Consider the following 18861-nt stretch of genomic DNA (forward strand, 5'->3'; position numbering starts at 1 on the left):
AATCGGTAGAGTTCTCGGCTAGCACTCTGCTAGGCCCGAGTTCGGGTCTCCGGCCGGCCAGTGAAGAATTAGAGGAATTAATTTCTGGTGATAGAAATTCATTTCTCGGTATAATGTGGTTCGGATTCCATAATAAGCTGCAGGTCCCGTTGCTAGGTAACCAACTGGTTCTTAACCACGTAAGATAATTCTAATCCTTCGGGCCAGCCCTAGGAGAGCTGTTAATCGGCTCAGTGGTCTGGTTAAACTAAGGTATACTTTGTCAAATCATTCTTGACAAAAATCCAGTCTTCTGACACCGTTACATCCTCATTTTCCCCTCGTACTAAACTTACAGCAAGTCGAATTTCAAAAAACCTGAAATGTACAAGCGCAGAATCGTTTAAAACGAAATTGCAAAAGGTGCCTACTAACCTCAGATCCAGAAATGAGATTGGGATGAAGTTCACTTCTCTGTGTTCCCGTGGAGAGTGAAGTCACCTGGTGGCGCTGTATCTTATATACTGGAGGCGTAGAATGGAATTCAATTTGACATTTGCTATTGTTCTCCAGGCTTTTGTGGGACGAAATCTTCCTGCCCGTAAAATTAGCCTTTCTGAATGAGATTCTTTTCCGGTCGACTGCGTCCTTTATAACTTGAAATGTCCGTAGTGGACGCGTTTTGGCTAGGTATTTGTTTTTAGATGGAGTAATGTTACATGGAATATGTGATATCGAATGCTGATGGTATTAATGTTATTATTATCATTACTGTACTTTAGTATTAGTAGCAGTTGTATTAAAATTTCGTTTATGTAATGTTTCTCTCTCTCTCTCTTTGCTATGTACATTTGTGTGACCCAATTCTTTATGACAATTTCTGTTTATTAGTAAAATATGATATCTCCTTTGCACCAATCAGCCTTTTTGCATAATAAGGGGAGGCTGTGTTGTTTTTTCTGGAACCCCATTCTCAAGGAAAACAGTTATATATATATATATATAATATATATATAAATATATATATTATATAATATATATATATATAAATATATATATATATATATATATATATATAATATGATATATAAAGTAAAACACAATATTTACTAATATCCAGTCCATTATAGCTCGGGGATAAATTAAACACCAGGGAGAATTATAATTGATAAGTGCTTCGTCACCAGAGAGATTCGAACCTCCGGCGTGTTTAGAAAGAACGATAGACAATGACTTTGACCACTTGATGGCGAACTGGTCAAAGTCACTGTGTATCGTTGTTTCTAAACCGGGCATCGCTGGTAATCCGACTGGTGATGAAGCACTTGTCAATCATAATTCACATTATTGTAAAACGATGTTTATGGCTTAAGATTTGTTAATATAAAAATATCACGGTATGTGACAAAAATACAATATATATATATATACATATATATATACATCTATATTTACACATACATATATATTTACATGTGTACATAAATATATATATATATATATATATATATATATATATATATATATATATATATATATATATATATATAAATATATATATATATATATATATATATATATATTATATTTATATGTGTGTGTGTGTGTGTGTATTGTATTTTTCACATACCGTGATTTTTTTTTATATTACCAAATCTTTACACCCAATGTGAATTATGATGAACAAATGCCTTCATCACCATCTTTATCAAGATGTATATGTAAATCTACATTTACATATACATATGTATACATATGTAAACGTGTATGTATATATACACATATATACAGATATGTATATATATCACTCTTTTCTTTCTTCATCAGACCAAAATCCCTTACTTCAAGCCATTCACTCGTCGACATCTCTCCATTACGCGAAATCACCTGAGACGACAAATAATAATAACCACGCAAGGCCTACGAGATATCTTTCCTTCGGGCGCCCCGTCCATTACTCCCTCCAATAAGTTGGATAAAGAATCTCATTTACGTTTGAACTCTGTTCAGGTGTGGTTCCTACGACCCTGGAGTCAGTCAGTATCTTGCTGTCACATGCGTAGTTTGCAAGTACTAAAGGCTCGTGCACGCGCGTTTTGTCGTACCTAGGTTCTGGTAGATCGGTTTGGTCTGTACTTGATTCGTCTAGTTAAATTAACTCTCGTAGTTTTCCAGGTGTAACGTAATTGCTGTAGAGTTCGAGGTAGATTTGGGGTTATTCATATTTTTGCTCTGTGAGGAGTTGTTGCTGGTATATTGATCTCCAACCTGTTTATTTTTTTTTTTACTTCATTTATATTCATATTTATAGTAATTATTATAGGATTCGAAGTTTTTTGTTACTATATCGGGATTTATTGCTGATGTATTCATCTCCAAACATTTTTTCACATCATTTATGTTCATATTTACAGTAATTATTATAAATTTCAAGGAAGTTTTTATTTATTAATATTTTTATCACATGGGGATTTACCATATTCATCTCCAAACTTTTTTTTTCACTTTATTTATGTTCATATTTACAGTAATTATTATAAGTTTCGAGGAAGTTCTTGTTTATTAATATTTTGACTGTATAGGGATTTATTGCTGATATATTCGTCTCCAACATTTTTTTTTAACGGCTCACTTCATTTACATTCATATTTTCAGTTCTTCCCTATTAAATACTTCTTCCTTTCCCCCATATGATTTTGAGTACTCCCTGTAGTCGATGCTCTTCACTCGTGTGACTACCTGAACACGGCCTCTTTGCAGAAAAATAGAAATGAGCTGATCTTTTATGCACATTTTTTTTTTTTTTTGCGCGCGGTTTTTACTCAATTTTCAGAACCCGCCCGAAAGCTCTTGGCTTCACTCTTAAACTGTGACTTCCCTTTTTCGAGAATGTAGAAGTCTTGCAGTTAATGTCTGCAAAAACGTTATGCCATCGTAAATGTCTTGCAGTAAATGTCTGTAAAAACGTTATATTATCGTAAATGTCTTGCAGTAAGCGTCTGCAAAAAGCGTTATATCATCGTAAATGTCTTGCAGAAAATGTCTGTAAGAATGTTGTACTATCGTAAATGCCTGCAAAAATGTTATAAAACGTTATACCATCGTAAATGTCCGCAAAAAGTCATATCGTAAATGTCTTGCAGTAAACGTCTGCACAAACGTTGTACCATCGTAAATGTCCTGCAGAAAATGTCTATAAAAACGTTATACCATCTTAAATGTCTTGCAGTAAACGTCTTAAAAACGTTATACCATCGTAAATGTCTGTAAAAACGTTATGTCCTCGTAATTACCTTGCAGTAAACGTCTGCAAAAACGTCATATCATCATGACATACGTGAGCTAACGTATTCCAAGCATGAAAGGGTGTTTTTTTCTATTTAAAATCATAAATACTGAGATAATAAATTTTATTTTTGTTATATAATATATTTATCTGTTACATTGTTGCAAGTTAAGAATTTGTAAGGAGTGCATTCTTCTGTATTTTTAAGTGTTTAAGTTCAGTTTACTTCTAATTAAAAATTTCAATAGCATTTTGAGAAATATTTTCGTGGCATGAATGTGATTCAATTATAGACCACGTAATCCTTAGGTGAAAATGATTCACTGGTGAAAGTTACCTGAAGTCAAAACTTACTAGATTTTTAAAACAAATAAGTCTATGAGATTAGTATCACAGTTGCAGTTCAAAAATGCAGTTTCACTTCATCGATTCTGCAAGCGGTTGACAGAACGTGAGTAAGAGTACTTGGGTTAAAATGAAGTATTACCATTTTTTATAGCATTAAGGGTGAACTTCAGAAATTTTAAAATTAAAATGGTTTTCAGAGAGAGGTAACATTTAGGCATGAAAAAAATTTTGGATCTTTCATAGATAGTGACCCCCAAGGCCCGTTGCGGATGACCTTAAAAAAGCGTAAACAAAAGACTGTAAATATCTCAAAGATAATGACCCCCAAGAAATATTAGTCCTAGATAACGACCCCCTAACTTTGCTGGGGGTCACTATCTAGAAAGATCCAGAAATTTAATGTTGATAGATTGCTGGAGAATTCAGAGCTGGAACGCTGGAACTTCATCACAGACGAACCGTAGGATTGTTGACAATAAAGGGTGAGGGTTTGAATAGCCATGTTCTCGTCTCTTTACTACATCTTAGCCTTAGCAGTGACGCAAGCTTTGAGAAGGCATACTCGGTACTTCATGTCCTCCAGCATCTGAAAGAACAGGAAATAAAATCAGGCTCAACATATTTTCCAGGATCTGTTGTTGTTTATCTTAGGAAGAGCTTCGATGAGAGGAATTGAACTGGAGTGGAAAGTTAAATGATTAGGCAACAGAAAAGCTGAAAGCGCAAATTGAGATTTTGTAAAAAAAAATATTAATAAAATTGTGTTAATTTAACCTGAACTGACTCGGGCACTATAGATAACAATATATTTCTTAAACTGAAGTAAATACATTACTTCACAACTGAAAGTATTTGCCTTATTTCGAAATTAAAGACGTTATTTCACAAATGAAAGCAGTTACATTATTTCATAAATGAAAGCAGTTGCATCATTTCACAAATGAAAGCGGTTATATTATTTCACAAATGACAGCATTTACATAATTTCACAAATGAAAGCATTTACATTATTTCACAAATGAAAGCATTTACATTATGTCACAGATCAAAGTGAATACGCTATTTCGTAATTAAAAACATTATTTCACAAATCAAAGCATTTACATAATTTCACAAATGAAAGCATTTACACTACTTCACAAACGAAAGCATTTACATCATTTCGCAAATCAAAGTGAACACGCTATTACTCAAACCGAAATAAGCACGTCACTTCAAAATCAAATCCACGATTTCCCGGATGAAAGTCAGCACGTCATTTCCCAAATTAAGATGACGAACAGATTCACATCAAACCACGACAGGAAAACAAACAACGACAATTCTGGTCTCATACCTCGTCGACGGCGGCCACATCGCTCTGGGCACCTGCAGCTCCGCACTTGTTATTGGAGGCGGCATCCAGGAGGGCCGTTTTGAGTCCCTCGGGGAATTCGGGCTTCATCTTTGCTAAGGCGTTCAGATAGTTGATGGTGTTGTTCACTCTCTGGTCCTCCAGATATTCCTGTTGTCAGATTTGGAGGTATAGAGACGCCATTAAGTGTTTGTGGTTAACAAGGTATTAGATGTTTGGTCAGATAGTAATAATATTTTTTGTTTTGTTATATATATATATATATATATTTATATATAAAATTATATATATTTATATGTATATATATGTATATATTATAAAATTATATATATATATATGATATATATATATATATATATATATATATATATATATATATATATAATTTAGTTTTGAAGAAGGTGAAACTTTTTGTGTTTTTTAAAATTTGCCTATTGTGTTTTGGCGAAAATTCTCTCTCTCTCTCTCTCTCTCTCTCTCTCTCTCTCTCTCTCTCTCTCTCTCTCTTGTTGTATACCAGGAATACTTGATGCTTTACATTGGCACATGCAGCGAAAAGTACCCTATCTCTTTCATGTCATGACCAACCTTATTTTATCACTTATATACGATCGTAAGCAGACGAGTCAAGACTGTAATGTAATTATTACGAGTCAAGACTGTGATTATTACGAGTCAAGACTGTGATTATTACGAGTCAAGACTGTAATTATTACGAGTCAAGACAGTGATTATTACGAGTCAAGACTGTGATTATTACGAGTCAAGGCTGTAATTATTACGAGTCAAGACAGTAATTATAACGAGTCAAGACTGTAACTATTACGAGTCAAGACTGTAATTATTACGAATCAAGACTGTAATTATTACGAGTCAAGACTGGAATTATTACGAGTCAAGACTATAATTATTACGAGTCAAAACTAGAATTATTACGAGTCAGGATTGGAATTATTACGAGTCAAGACTGGAATTATTACGAGTCAAGACTGGAATTATTACGAGTCAAGACTGGAATTTTTATACTCACGGTTCCTACGCTCTCTTGGATCTTCTTAGCAACGCATTCTTTGATCATTCCAAACATTGGGCCGAATTTCCCTTCTCCGCCGAGGAAGGGAGGGAGTCGAGGTGGGCCAGAGCCTGGGAAGAGAAATATTCGTCTTTTTAAAAATCCTCTTCGACGACTTATTAGTGTGTGATTTTTTGTGTCGCTTGAGGAGAGGAGGCGGGGTGGACAGATGGAGGTTTTGAAGGCGTCATCTGATAGGTCTTAAACTTCAAAGCAACCTTGTGTGCATGTGTGTGAGTATGTGTGTTGGTATCCTGTAATCTAAATATCGTCTATCCTACGAGTCCAATACAATAGCTAGCGTTATCCTTCAAATTCAGTTTTCTTCACAAGGAGTCCAAGCCTTTTACCAAGAGTTCCTCTGGCAGGGAGAACACGCATCCGTGTCTCAAGCCATTTTTATCTTAGAGTCCTGACGTATTTTACAGCAGTAATATTTATATATAAACTCTCCTGTGTCCTGAGTAACAACTGCTGTAGTGTGAACGAAATCATCTTGTAAAGGAAACTTCATTAAAAAAAAATGTAGACTGGCGTTCATGTGAGGTACTCAATAAATACCCCTGAGATGTGATGTAGTCAATAAATATCCCTGAGGTGTGATGTACTCGATAAATACCCTTGAGGTATGAGATACTCAATAAATACCCCTGAGGTGTGAGATACTCAGTAAATACCCCTGAGGTGTGAGGTAATCAATTACTCAGTAAATACCCCTGAGGTGTGAGATACTCAGTAAATACCCCTGAGGTGTGAGATACTCAGTAAATACCCCTGAGGTGTGAGATACTCAGTAAATACCACTTAGGCGTGATGTACTCAATAAATACACTGGGGGGGTATGTAGTGATTATCATTATTTTTCTGATAAAACCTAACCATTTGTCTTTCTTGAATGCAGCCATGTCTCAATTATTCATGCTCTTGCTTATGTCATTTAAGAGTGACATTAACTTAATGTATATTGCGTTCTTATTTATAAAAGCGTTTACTCACCCATCATTTCCTGCTTGCATGCATCCTTTGCCTGACAGATGTCAAGAGGTGGTTCCATCAAGTCCATGCAGTACTGGGCATTTGCGCTGCAGTTGGGAGCGTCACATATGATTCCTGTGGAAAAAAAAAAATTGTATTAAATTTTTTTTTTACATGGGTTCAAATTTGTAATTCTTCCTCATCAACCGAAGGATGATCGACTAACTAGTAAGTTACGAATTGTACTTTTCAGTATTTGGGACAGTTACCGAAAAAGAACAATATTCTATTTGTATATTTATAATTTTTCTCGTATTTGGTGAGAATTAAGAGACGAAAGAACCTTTGGGAAAAGAAAGACGCAGAAGTATATTGAGTTGAAGCATCGGCTAAAACATGAAATTTGTACTAAAGAGGTGGACAGGAGATCACTGATGAAAAGGGGAGGAAAAGAGGAAGGAAGAATCATGAGAAAAAACCACTATAGATAATAAAGGAAACAGATGTTGCGAACATTAAGCAGCTGAACAAAAGAGTCAAGTCAAGAATGAAAGCAAATACTTATCTGAAACCTCGGAGTAGGCGACCAGACATCAGTGAGATAGAAAAAAAATGTCGGTAGTAGATTTTGCCTTTTTTAGTTTTCTGAAAAGAAAACTATTGTGCCGGCTTTGTCTGTCCATCCGCACTTTTTTCTGTCCGCACTTTTTCTGTCCACACTTTTTCTGTCCGCACATTTTCTGTCCGCCCTCAGATCTTAAAAACTACTGAGGCCAGAGGGCTGCAAATTGGTATATTGATCATCCACCCTCCAATCATCAAACATACCAAAGTGCAGCCCTCTAGCCTCAGTAGTTTCTAATTTTATTTAAGGTTAAAGTTAGCCACAATCGTGCTTCTGGCATCGATATAGGCCATGCCACCACCGGGCCGTTGTTAAATTATCGTGGACCTCGGCTCATACAGCATTATACCAAGACCACCGAAAGACAGATCTATTTTCGGTGGCCTTGATTATACACCGTAGCGGCTGTACAGAAAACTCGATTGCGCCGAAGGAACTTCGACGCATTATTTTTTTTTTTTTTTTTTAATTCACTTACCATAGAGAGCCAATAGCATTTTCTTGGGGTCCTTACACTCCTTTTTGAACTGCGCAGCGGACAGCGCCAGGAGCGTCATCATGAAAATAGCGGAGAACTTGGCCATGATTGCAGCGTTTTCCTGTCGATAAATGGAAATTGATCTGTTACGAAGTGTAATGGTAATGGGTCATTATTGTATCTCTGAACAAATCTGGAAATTTTTTTGATAGTGTCTAGCGACAGAACCGGAAACTCAATACTGTATTATTTTTTTAGAAATTATTGATAGAGAAGCGCTTGCAGTGGTAACCCATTAGTAATGCACAGTAAAGTCATATAATGTGGAAAACATGTGCAGTGCTAACCCATTATTTTATGTACAGTCAAGTTATATAATGTGCAAAATATATTTATTGGTTGTCCCATGACAATTGAATGACTTACATATATAAAATTGCTATACTTGAAAATTTACCATTTGGAGAATGCAAACGCAGCTGTTAACTTATCAGTAGGAATCTCCCCTACCTTTGCTTTTGTAATTTCAATTTCTGTAACATTTCCTTTTAAAGGAGCTGATCCTTTATCATTGCTTGTGAATCTCATTCCTTTTCCATCACTCTTAAATTTCCAATTAGATTGCTCATCAGTCGCTTAAAAATAAATTTACTTATTCGGTTTTTGTGGTGAGATATGTCACAAATTTCACCTCTCAGGAAAAAGGTTCTCTGTCTTTCAGTATTCACAACATTCTCTCAAAAAGGGCCAAATGAAATATATCTATATCTATATATATATATATATATATATATATATATATATATATATATATATATATATATATATATATATATATATATATATATATATATATATATACACACACACACACACACACACATATTATCTTACCTGAAAGGACTCCCTGTGTTCAATGCCGTTCAGCCAAGGATTGGCAGTCCCCAGACGCCGCCGATTATATATAGGAAAGGCGAAAGGAAGTGGGTGGATGCGCTTGAAACCATAAATCTATATTTTCTGGAATGGACGTGCGAAATTGATATTGGTCTCGGCTGTAGAACATGGCGGTGATCATTAGGTCCCCCCCAAAAAAATAAATAGCAATGCTTATTCCGATTTTTTCAGTGGGTAAGTGCTGTAATAGGATCCAACTATAAACGCCGCGCGGATAATGGACAGACTTCCTTCAAAGCCTGAATTAAGAGGTGTTTGGCGACCTTGGGAAACACGTCATTTCAGAATGAATGGTAGTGGCTCTCACTGGGCACAATGCGGCCTGCAATACAGGATGCTAAAGTTGGTGGTGTGTGAATGTTTTTGTGCCTGGCGACATTTTGACGCGCTTTAGGTATTTCAGATTTTATGAAATGTGTGAGTAAATATATATATATATATATATATATATATATATATATATATATATATATATATATATATATATATATATATATATATCTTTCTGCCTGCCACACCCCTTATCAGAGGCACGGTGCCAGTAGGGTACAGACGTCCGGTTTCTCAACAATTCTAAGGATGAGGTTGCAAGCCTTACGACCTTGCCTTGACATCTGCAGGTTCTGATACCCAGTTAAAGCTGGGTGGACTGATGGGCACTCAGTGACAGGTCAGCCACGCTTTGCCCTTTCCGAAGTTAGACATTGGGACTGGAAACGAATACGCTATGCTTCTCCCATTCCAGGCTGTCGTCTGAACAACATATGTAGATTCCGATGGCTAATGTGGTATGTCGTTAGGGCACTGGGTCCTCTACTGGGCATCCCTTTCAATACCCCGTAGTGGGGTAGTGCCGACAGTGCACCTCATGTGGTGCACTGTAGTCATTGCTTAAGGGTCTTTGCAGCGTCCCTTCGGCCCCTAGCTGCAACCTGTTTCATTCCTTTAACCGTACCTCCGTTCATATTCTCTTTTTTCTATCTTACTTCCCACCCTCTCCTAACAATTGTTTCATAGTGCAACTGCTTTGAGATTCTCCCCCTGTTACACCTTTCAGACCTTCTCACTGTCAATTTCCGGTTCAGCGCTGAATGACCTCGTAGGTCCCAGTGCTTGACCTTTGCCCTAAATTCTGTACTCTATCTATCTATATCTATCCCTTTCAGTGTGTCGCTAAAATCAAAATGATTTCAAAGTCACACGAGATAAGATCTACGCCATTCTAAGTCCCTTGCGACGAGAATGAATGTCCCCGTAAAGAGAAGGGACTAGGCTTTCATATCAAGATAAATGAGGAATATAAGAGTTAAGTATATCTTAGTTTAACCAGACCACTGAGCTGATTGACAGCTCTCGTAGGGCTGGCCCGAAGGATTAGATTTATTTTACGTGGCTAGGAACCAATTGGTTACCTAGCAACGTGACCTAGTGGAATCCGAACCACATTATAACGAGAAATGAATTTCTATCACCAGAAATAAATTTCTCTAATTCTTCATTGAAAGAGAATCGAACTAGAGTGTTAGCCGGGAACGATACCAACCAGTCCAATGAGGAGCGTTAGATGAATAAGGAGGATAGTTAAATTTATTAGAGAATGTAGCTTAAACAAGAATTTTATTCACTTAATATTCTTGTATATTACTTTTGCCCACGTTAATGTGTTGTTTCAAATTCATTAGTGTTTAGCCCTATTTCAAACTTTATGGAATGGAATGGAATATAGAATTTTGGCCCAAGGCCAAGCGCTGGGACCTGTGAGGCCATTCAACGCTGAAAGGGAAATTGATAGCTGAAAGGTTTGAAAGGTGTAACAGGAGGAAAACCTCAAAGCAGTTGCACTATGAATCAATTGTTAGGAGAGGTGGAAATTAAGATGGAAGAAAGAGAATATGAACAGAGGTACAGTAAAAGAAATGAAATGGGTTGCAGCTGGGGGCCCAAAGGACGCTGCAAAGAACCTTAAGTAACGCCTACAGCGCACCACATGAGGCCCACTGACGGCACTACCTTCCCTGCGGGGGTTCCAAGCTGGATAATTTTGCATTCCAAGCAAATGCCCTTGATTTTATTTGTCACGATTCTAAACGATTTCTGACTTGAAATCGGCATAATACGAACACACTCCAGTGGAATTATGCAATCAGAAGTGCATAAATCTTGTGGTGCCGTAAGAAAATCAACAAAAATTGAATTTTTTTTTTTTTTTTTTTTTTTTTTTGTGAGGCGTATGATGACTTCACTTCTTCCGGAAAAAGACCTTGCGATGATGACAAGCATTTGATGAGCGGTGCCAGAATTTGAAGGTTGCGCAACCATCCTGGATCACCACAGTTTCAACGCACTGGAGATTTTGATGACGTTAAGTGAGGTGCTAATTTCAGCCCTCGTGATTTTGATGGCGTCAGATGACTTCGGAATCACATGAAATAATGCATAAATATTTACTGTCATTCAATGAAAGCGGAAACATGTCCCTTGAAAGGAGAATAAATAATCGATTGTTATCCACATGAGAAGACGAGACTAGTCTTACCGCAAAAAGAAGAGAGAGGACAGCCAAGTTTATAAGAGAATAAAGTTTAGTCATAATTTCTCTCTCTGCAGGAGATTTAAAATCAGTTTTATTTATGCAGCAGTTTATTTCGTTTTATTCGCCGAACAGGCTTTCTCCCCTCCTCGTCATAGTAAAGCACATTGAAGCAGCGGTCGGGCCTGAAATATATTAAAAAAGCAGTCAAAACTAAGTTTCCACTTATCTGTTATATACTGTATATATATATATTTATATATATATATATATATATATATATATATATATTTTTATATATATATTTTGTCTTTCTTTATATATTCATATTCCATATTTTCGTGGTTCATATATATGTATTGTTTCTCTTTATGTATGCATATATATAAATGGATCTTGTCTTTATTTATATATTCATCACGTTCCATATTTTATATATATTCTGTTATACATATATGTGTGTATATATATATGTATGCATATATACATATGCATATATTCATATACATTCTTTATATATATATATATATATATATATATATATATATATATATATATATATATATATATATATATATATATATATATATATATATATATTTATATATAAAATTTAACATTAGGTGTACGATTTAAATTAAAATCCAAGTTCCACAAATGTATAATAGGTATGGCTAAGCGGTTACGCAACAACAAAAATACAAAAAAATATTTCGACAGTATCATCTCACTCCAGACTTGTAGAAAAGTTTTGCTAAATTCACAGATTATTCACTTAATATAGATTATTAAATTGCCTTTAATTTGAAAAAAATTCTGTGGCTTTATTCATAGAATTTTGGTATTGGAACAAATATCCAATAAAAAGTATATTTTCTTTACTTACAAATTGATTAACACTCATCCAGCACCTTCCTAATCTTCTGATCTGCCATCTTTCTGGAATAACTGGGGGTGTAAAGCAGATGGAATTCACATGAGATGACTTCGAGGAATTTATATAAATATATGTTTATGCATACTCACATAAACATATATATATAATATATATATATATATATATATATATATATATATATATATATATACATATACATATATATATATATTTATTTATTTATACACACAGATATAATATACATATATATACATTTATACATATATGTGTGTATATATAATATATGTGTGTATGGATGTATATATATGTATATATACACATATACATATGTGAATATATACTTACAATATATATGTCTGTGTGCATGTTGATGTATATTTATACGTGTACACAAACGCACACGTTCATGTCTGTATTTACGGTACAGGCATCACACAAACCTTCACAAACAGAACTCACCTGGGGTTAAAGCCAACACAATGTTAGCGTAGTTGGCGCAGTCTGTAAAATCTGCCACTAAGCCTCCACTCGTGTTCTCATTCCTCCTCAGACATCCTGGAATCCTGTCGATGCACTCAGGGGATCCTCCGCACACGATGAAAGCTGTGAAAACAGATTTCATGTTAGCTGGGACTCTCTCTCTCTCTCTCACTGATATAGAAGAGAACGCTACGTGATAATACAGGCATGGAAACAGATAGAAGGAATCACCGAAAACGTCATGGAGCTAAAAATATCAGAAAGAGCAAGCAGAGGTAGATTAACAGTGCCCAAAACTATACCAGGAAAACTAAGGAAAGCACACAGGACATTAATCCACTACGCACCAGCGTCTATTCAATGCGTTACCAGCTCATCTGAGGAACATATCAGGAGTGAGCGTAGATGTATTTAAGAATAAGCTCGGCAAATATCTAAGCTGCATCCCAGACCATCCAAGATTGGAAGATGCAAAATATACCGGAAGATGCGTTAGCATTTCTCTGGTAGACATCAGAGGTGCCTCACACTGAGGGGCCTTCTGGGGCAACCCGATTGTAAGGTTTGTAAGGTAGGGTAAGGCAAGGTCTCTCTCTCTCTCTCTCTCTCTCTCTCTCTCTCTCTCTCTCTCTCTCTCTCTCTCTCACCTGCGTCTGCCCTTTTTATTCCATGTATAAAAAAAAAGTGCTGTAGATACTACTCAATCTTTCAAGATTAGGAAAAATAAATTGAGGAATTAGAATGAGTAAGATTGGTCATATGGACCATTAGTGCACAAGGAAGACATTATTTACGATAAGGAAAAGAATTAAGGAAAGAAGCTGTACAATATGTCACTATGAATAGGAAAGTGAAAGGATTCAGCAACGAGAAGACACATCAGAGCGATCTTACAAGGGGTTAGACATTGCAATGCAAATTGCAGGATGAAATTAGCAGATATAAAGCTTCATTTCATACACCTTACCCATATTGTTTTGCAAAACGTCTTCAAGTCTCTGTAGCTTAATGGGAATATCACCATTTCCCTGCGCAGTGGTGCAGGGGACGGCCAATAGCAGTGATGTGACCCGCAGTAGTAAGTGTGCCCCCATTTTCCAATTGGGACGCGAAGCAGTTACACCTTGCGGATGTAGTAAGAGGAAATTTCTGTTACTTTATTATAGCCTTAGGAAAGAGTTCATTTTATTTTATATTTATATCTTACCGGTCGGAAAATTTTATCGCTCTTGATATTTTGTAAGTTATACCACATGCAGGTTTGACTTTTCTGTAAAGGAAAACTATTGTACTAGCCTTGTCTGTCCGTCCGCACTTTTTTGTCTTACTTTCTCTGTCCGCACTTAAAAACTGCTGAGGCTAGAGGGCTGCAAATTGGTACGTTGATCATCCACCCTCCAGTCATCAAACATACCAAATTGCAGCCTTCTAGCCTCAGTAGTTTTTATTTTATTTAAGGTTAAAGTTAGCCACAACTGCACACACCACTCTCGATTTTGTACGTCCTCGTCTGTTCGCGGATCAAAACTGAGAAATGAATGTTTGTTTTTCCTTTGTATTTCCAAAGCACTTTCAACACGGTCACGTAATTTTTTCACTAGAATAAATAAACCTCAGTCGGATGTGCAATGGAAGTCACAATGTTTGTTTCTTGGAAAATGAAATGATCCCTAACGGCTGTGTTTGCTCAACAAAATGTAGACTCTCTCTCTCTCTCTCTCTCTCTCTCTCTCTCTCTCTCTCTCTCTCTCTCTCTCTCTCTCTCTCTCTCTCTCACTGATATACAAACTCTGAAATATTTCCCGCATATATCTTTATCTACAAATATATTTTAGGTCAAAACCTACTTAGAGCCAATATTTTATTTTTCTGTTGATTTTGATCAATATATTTTGAGGGCAGGTGCCCTGGAGATTGGTATGTTTGGGTTTTAGAATGCCGGTATTACAAACTCTGGATAATTTTCCAAGTTAACGGATCAATTTAAATGCTAAAGGACAATTTTTCAAATTAACGGATCAAATTAAATGCTAAAGGACAATTTTTCAAGTTAACGGATCGATTCAAATGCCAAAACTCCCTCATTCAGTATTTCATTTTTCACGTATTTTGGCAAATCATGGAAGGCAGGTATGTACCTTGAGCGTTGTTTATTGATTTTGTCAAAATATTGGCAGTATTTTCTGTTTTCCAAGGCGACAATTCAGTTGCAAGGCCAGTATTTTATTTTTCCTCTCGTTTTGATGAAACTTGATAGGTTGACAGCAGATCAGTGTCGAATTGTGGAGCTTGAAAAAAAAAACGCGCACAGAATAAAAAACAAATATATTTAAGAACTCCACATGCAGTTTTGGATCGTCATGCTTCCTTTTAAGTGTGGAGCCACTGTAGTAACTCCACACTGAAGAGAGAACATGACGCTCCGAAACTGTATGTGGATTTCATAAATATATTCTTTCTCCAGTTTGTGGGTTTTTAGTTTTCTGTAAAAGAAAACTATTGTGCCGGTTATGTCTGCCCGTCCTCACTTTTTTCCGTCCGCCCTCAGATCTTAAAAACTACTGAGACTAGAGGGCTGCAAATTGGTGGTAAGTTGATCATCCACCCACCAATCATCAAAAATATCAAATTGCGACCCTCTAGCCTAAGCGGTTTTTATTTTATTTAAGGTTAAATTTAGCCATAATCGTGCTTCTGGCAATGCTATAACACAGGCCACCACGGCCGGCTGAGAGTTTCATGGGCCGCGGCTCATACAGCATTATACTTAAACCACCGCAAGATAGATCTATTTTCGGTGGCCTTGATGATGCGCTGTACAGAAAACTCGATTGCGCCGAGGAAACTTCGGCGCACTTTTTACTTTTTTTTTTTTAACTTGGCAAATACTCAAGTAAATATTCAGAGGCGTTGGTAAATACTTCGACCTCTTATTATTGTTGACCTTGACATATTTTTTACGGTTATATGTCAGCTTAATAGCCCAAATTTTAGCAGTTTTTATCCAGAGCTTTGAAACGGTGATAGTTGGAGGCCTCTGGTCTGAGAATCTTTGTCAGGATGTATAATAATTAAATTATTTGATATCATCACCTTCTCGTGATCTTAAATGGAAAAATAAATTCTTGGGGCAAAACGGGGGCTTTAGGAGGGTGGGACAGTTGACCCCCTCCTTCCCCTTTCCTAAATAATATATATATATATATATATATATATATATATATATATATATATATATATATAATATACACAGTATATATATATGTGTGTGTGTGTATTTATTTATATTTGTATATTATGTGTGCATGTATATAATGTGTTTTATTTATTGTCTGTAAACGAAGGAGACATTTCAGCCATGAATGTATGTTACCATGCAGGCAGATCTGCATGTTCAAATCGTTATGGTCCACGGATATAGATTAGTTTGTCCCCCTGTCCTTGGGTTATAAGAATAGTTTTTGCAGTGTCAGCATGAGACCGATTCTCTCTCTCCCTTCGTGTACACAAAGAGGTGGGGAGAGAGAGCTAGTGTGTGTGTGTGTGTGTGTGTGTGTGTGTGATATGAATTGTGAAATAAGGTAACCACGGATTTGTACTGTAGGTATTTGAGATTAATATGGTCATTAGTAGAGATTGAGAGTGCAGTTAAATGGAAGTGAGTAGGTTACCATACGTAGACGGGAGAGACTGGTTTGGTGTAAAAGTGGACCTCAGAAGAGTGTGATGTGTCTCCGTAGCTGTTAAATATTTCTTTTTATCTTTTATTTAAAAATGTTTAATGTAAAATATATAGTTTTGTGGATGTAGCGGTGACAGAAGTCAGAGGAAGAACGGTAGATATAGGTGCAAAGCTGTGAGATGACGTGAGTCATAAATGGAATATAGAATAGTGATGTTTGCAGATGATGCGGTGCTGTTTGTGGATAGTGAAGAGAAACTGCGGAAAATGGTGAAAGATTTTGAAAATGTTCCAAGAGGAGAAAGTTTAGAGTAAATGTGACTAAGAGTTAGAGTATGAGGGCGAAAGAAAGCCAGATAACAGTGTCAATAAAAGTTATATGGTTGGTTGAATAATAGAAATTATTAGGAAGTAAGTATAAAGGATGATGATGGCAGGGTGTGAGAAGAAGCGAAGCAAGGAGGTGGTGAATAGTTTGAACTGTAAATGGAAACCATGAGGGAATATATAAAGGAGTAATTAATTCAACTCCTTTGTGACAGTGAAGTGGGGATGTTGAATGAAGATAAAATGAAAAGGTTGACAGAGTGAAATTAGCTGCTGTGTAATTTAGTGTTATCGCGAAGTATAAGAATTGCATCCCTTCTCTAATGACATATAGGATATTTTTGCTTTTTGATGAAGCATCATTTAAATAGACCAGTCACCACTACGACTGTGCTGTGGACTCATTTTAAGTGCTAATGTTCTTAATACGATTTCCATGGAAAGCTTTGAAATGAGAATATTAAAATGAAATAGAGAAGCTCTCTTTCACCCGTATGACTTGGAAGTTCCATTCAGAGACGGTCAAAGTTATATGAATGCCTGTTGATTTTAATCCTATAGTGATAGTGAGCGTTACCAGTAGACTTCATATTAAAAGTATTTTTTGTGTTCGGTTTTTGCTAGTGTTACAAATCATCTTGGTGGAGAAGCTAATCCACAGTTTTGTATATGTACATATATTTAAAGATAAAGCTGTACAGATAGCTTTCGGGAATATGTTCGATTCACCTTTTCAATCTAACTGGAATTGGGAGCCGAGCCGATTCCCGAAAGCTATCTCTACAGTTTCATCTTGAAATATATGTACATATACATAACTGTGGATGTGTTTCTCCATTTGAAGACTGATGCTACTATGAGGATTTTTTAATCATTTATCAGGCATATTTTATATTAAATTTTTTCAATATAAATTATTTCATTGATCCTTTCAAATATCTCAATAAAAAAAAATGCTTAAGATTCAGTAACTGAAATGTCATGGATTCTTTGTGTGTCTGGTGTACAGGGTAAATTCAAGGTCATTCTCAATGACTTTTCTCTGAAATAAAAGTCATGGTTTGCGCATTCCGGGATGCATTTTTAGTACTGGAATTAGCTCTCTCTCTCTCTCTCTCTCTCTCTCTCTCTCTCTCTCTCTCTCTCTCTCTCTCTCTCTCACATACCTGTACATACACCCATGAACGTACTGAAACATACCATCACTACTATCTGATGTGGAAAACTCATGACTTCGTTATTCGTTCACATTTATACATTACGACGTGAACGTTTTTTTTTTTTCTCGTTCATGCAGTTGTTATTTAATAATATACTCCTACAGTCACTTCCAAGCCTGGAGCCATAGGTGTGTGGATGTGAATGTTCTGGAGTGTATTGAACTAAGACCAGTGACATTCCTAGAGATACAACTTTAGTATGTGCATTTTTATATATATACTGTATGTGTGTGTGCGTGTGTGTATATATGTGTGCGTGTGTGTAACTTCAAAGTAAAGAACTGGACCTTCCTGGATTTTGGTGTTTTTTTTTTATATCAGGAGCAAAGATCTGCAATTTGTTTCCTTTAGTAACAAGCATCTTCCAATTCTTCCTAATGCAGGAACTACATTTCTTCCTTCAAAAAAAAAAATAAATAAAATAAAAAAAAAAAAAAGACTCCTAGCTTGGCGGTCGCTGACCTTTCTAACGATCGGATTGCAACACTGAATTATCGTGTTGGCCAGGAGAAGATTGTATATTAGTTTTTTTTTTTTTTTTTTTTTTGCGTGCCCTACCCACGCCCTACAGTGAAATTGGGCACTTTGTCTTTGCACTGGTAATGCATAGCTTGTCCTCAAGATTGCAGGTTAACAAAAGTCCGGGACTG

General features: G+C 36.0%; 3 protein-coding genes across 4 annotated transcripts in view; 1 reads left to right on the top strand and 2 right to left on the bottom strand.

Annotated features, from left to right (window-relative positions):
- Nucleotides 1–474, bottom strand: part of LOC136853688 (uncharacterized) — a 6681-nt gene extending 6207 nt beyond the window's left edge. The window contains exon 1 of the mRNA XM_067129630.1: nt 415–474. The gene's annotated coding sequence lies outside the window, so the exon portion shown is untranslated. The remainder of the gene's footprint in view (nt 1–414) is intronic.
- The window catches only part of Lrp4 (LDL receptor related protein 4), a 409566-nt gene that overhangs the window by 347448 nt on the left and 43257 nt on the right, over nt 1–18861 (top strand). The window lies entirely within an intron of this gene.
- On the bottom strand, nt 3373–9355 carry LOC136853690 (uncharacterized). Its single transcript, XM_067129632.1, has 6 exons — nt 9012–9355; nt 8118–8238; nt 7036–7149; nt 5998–6110; nt 4950–5117; nt 3373–4199 (listed from the first exon to the last, which is right to left on the bottom strand). The coding sequence occupies exons 2-6, from the start codon at nt 8221–8223 to the stop codon at nt 4131–4133; spliced, it is 570 nt and encodes a 189-aa protein (XP_066985733.1). The 5' UTR covers nt 8224–8238; nt 9012–9355; the 3' UTR covers nt 3373–4130.

The sequence above is a fragment of the Macrobrachium rosenbergii genome, chromosome 27, assembly GCF_040412425.1.
Source record: "Macrobrachium rosenbergii isolate ZJJX-2024 chromosome 27, ASM4041242v1, whole genome shotgun sequence".
Taxonomy (NCBI): domain Eukaryota; kingdom Metazoa; phylum Arthropoda; class Malacostraca; order Decapoda; family Palaemonidae; genus Macrobrachium; species Macrobrachium rosenbergii.

What these genes read in the sequence shown, in the direction of transcription:
- LOC136853690 (XM_067129632.1), bottom strand. Translation starts at nt 8,223, where the DNA reads ATGGCCAAGTTCTCCGCTATTTTCATGATGACGCTCCTGGCGCTGTCC. An exon ending in TCCAAGAGAGCGTAGGAACC is followed by an intron (nt 5,118 to 5,997) that starts GTGAGTATAAAA and finishes ATCTGACAACAG; the next exon opens with GAATATCTGGAGGACCAGAG. An exon ending in ATGTGGCCGCCGTCGACGAG is followed by an intron (nt 4,200 to 4,949) that starts GTATGAGACCAG and finishes CTGTTCTTTCAG; the next exon opens with ATGCTGGAGGACATGAAGTA.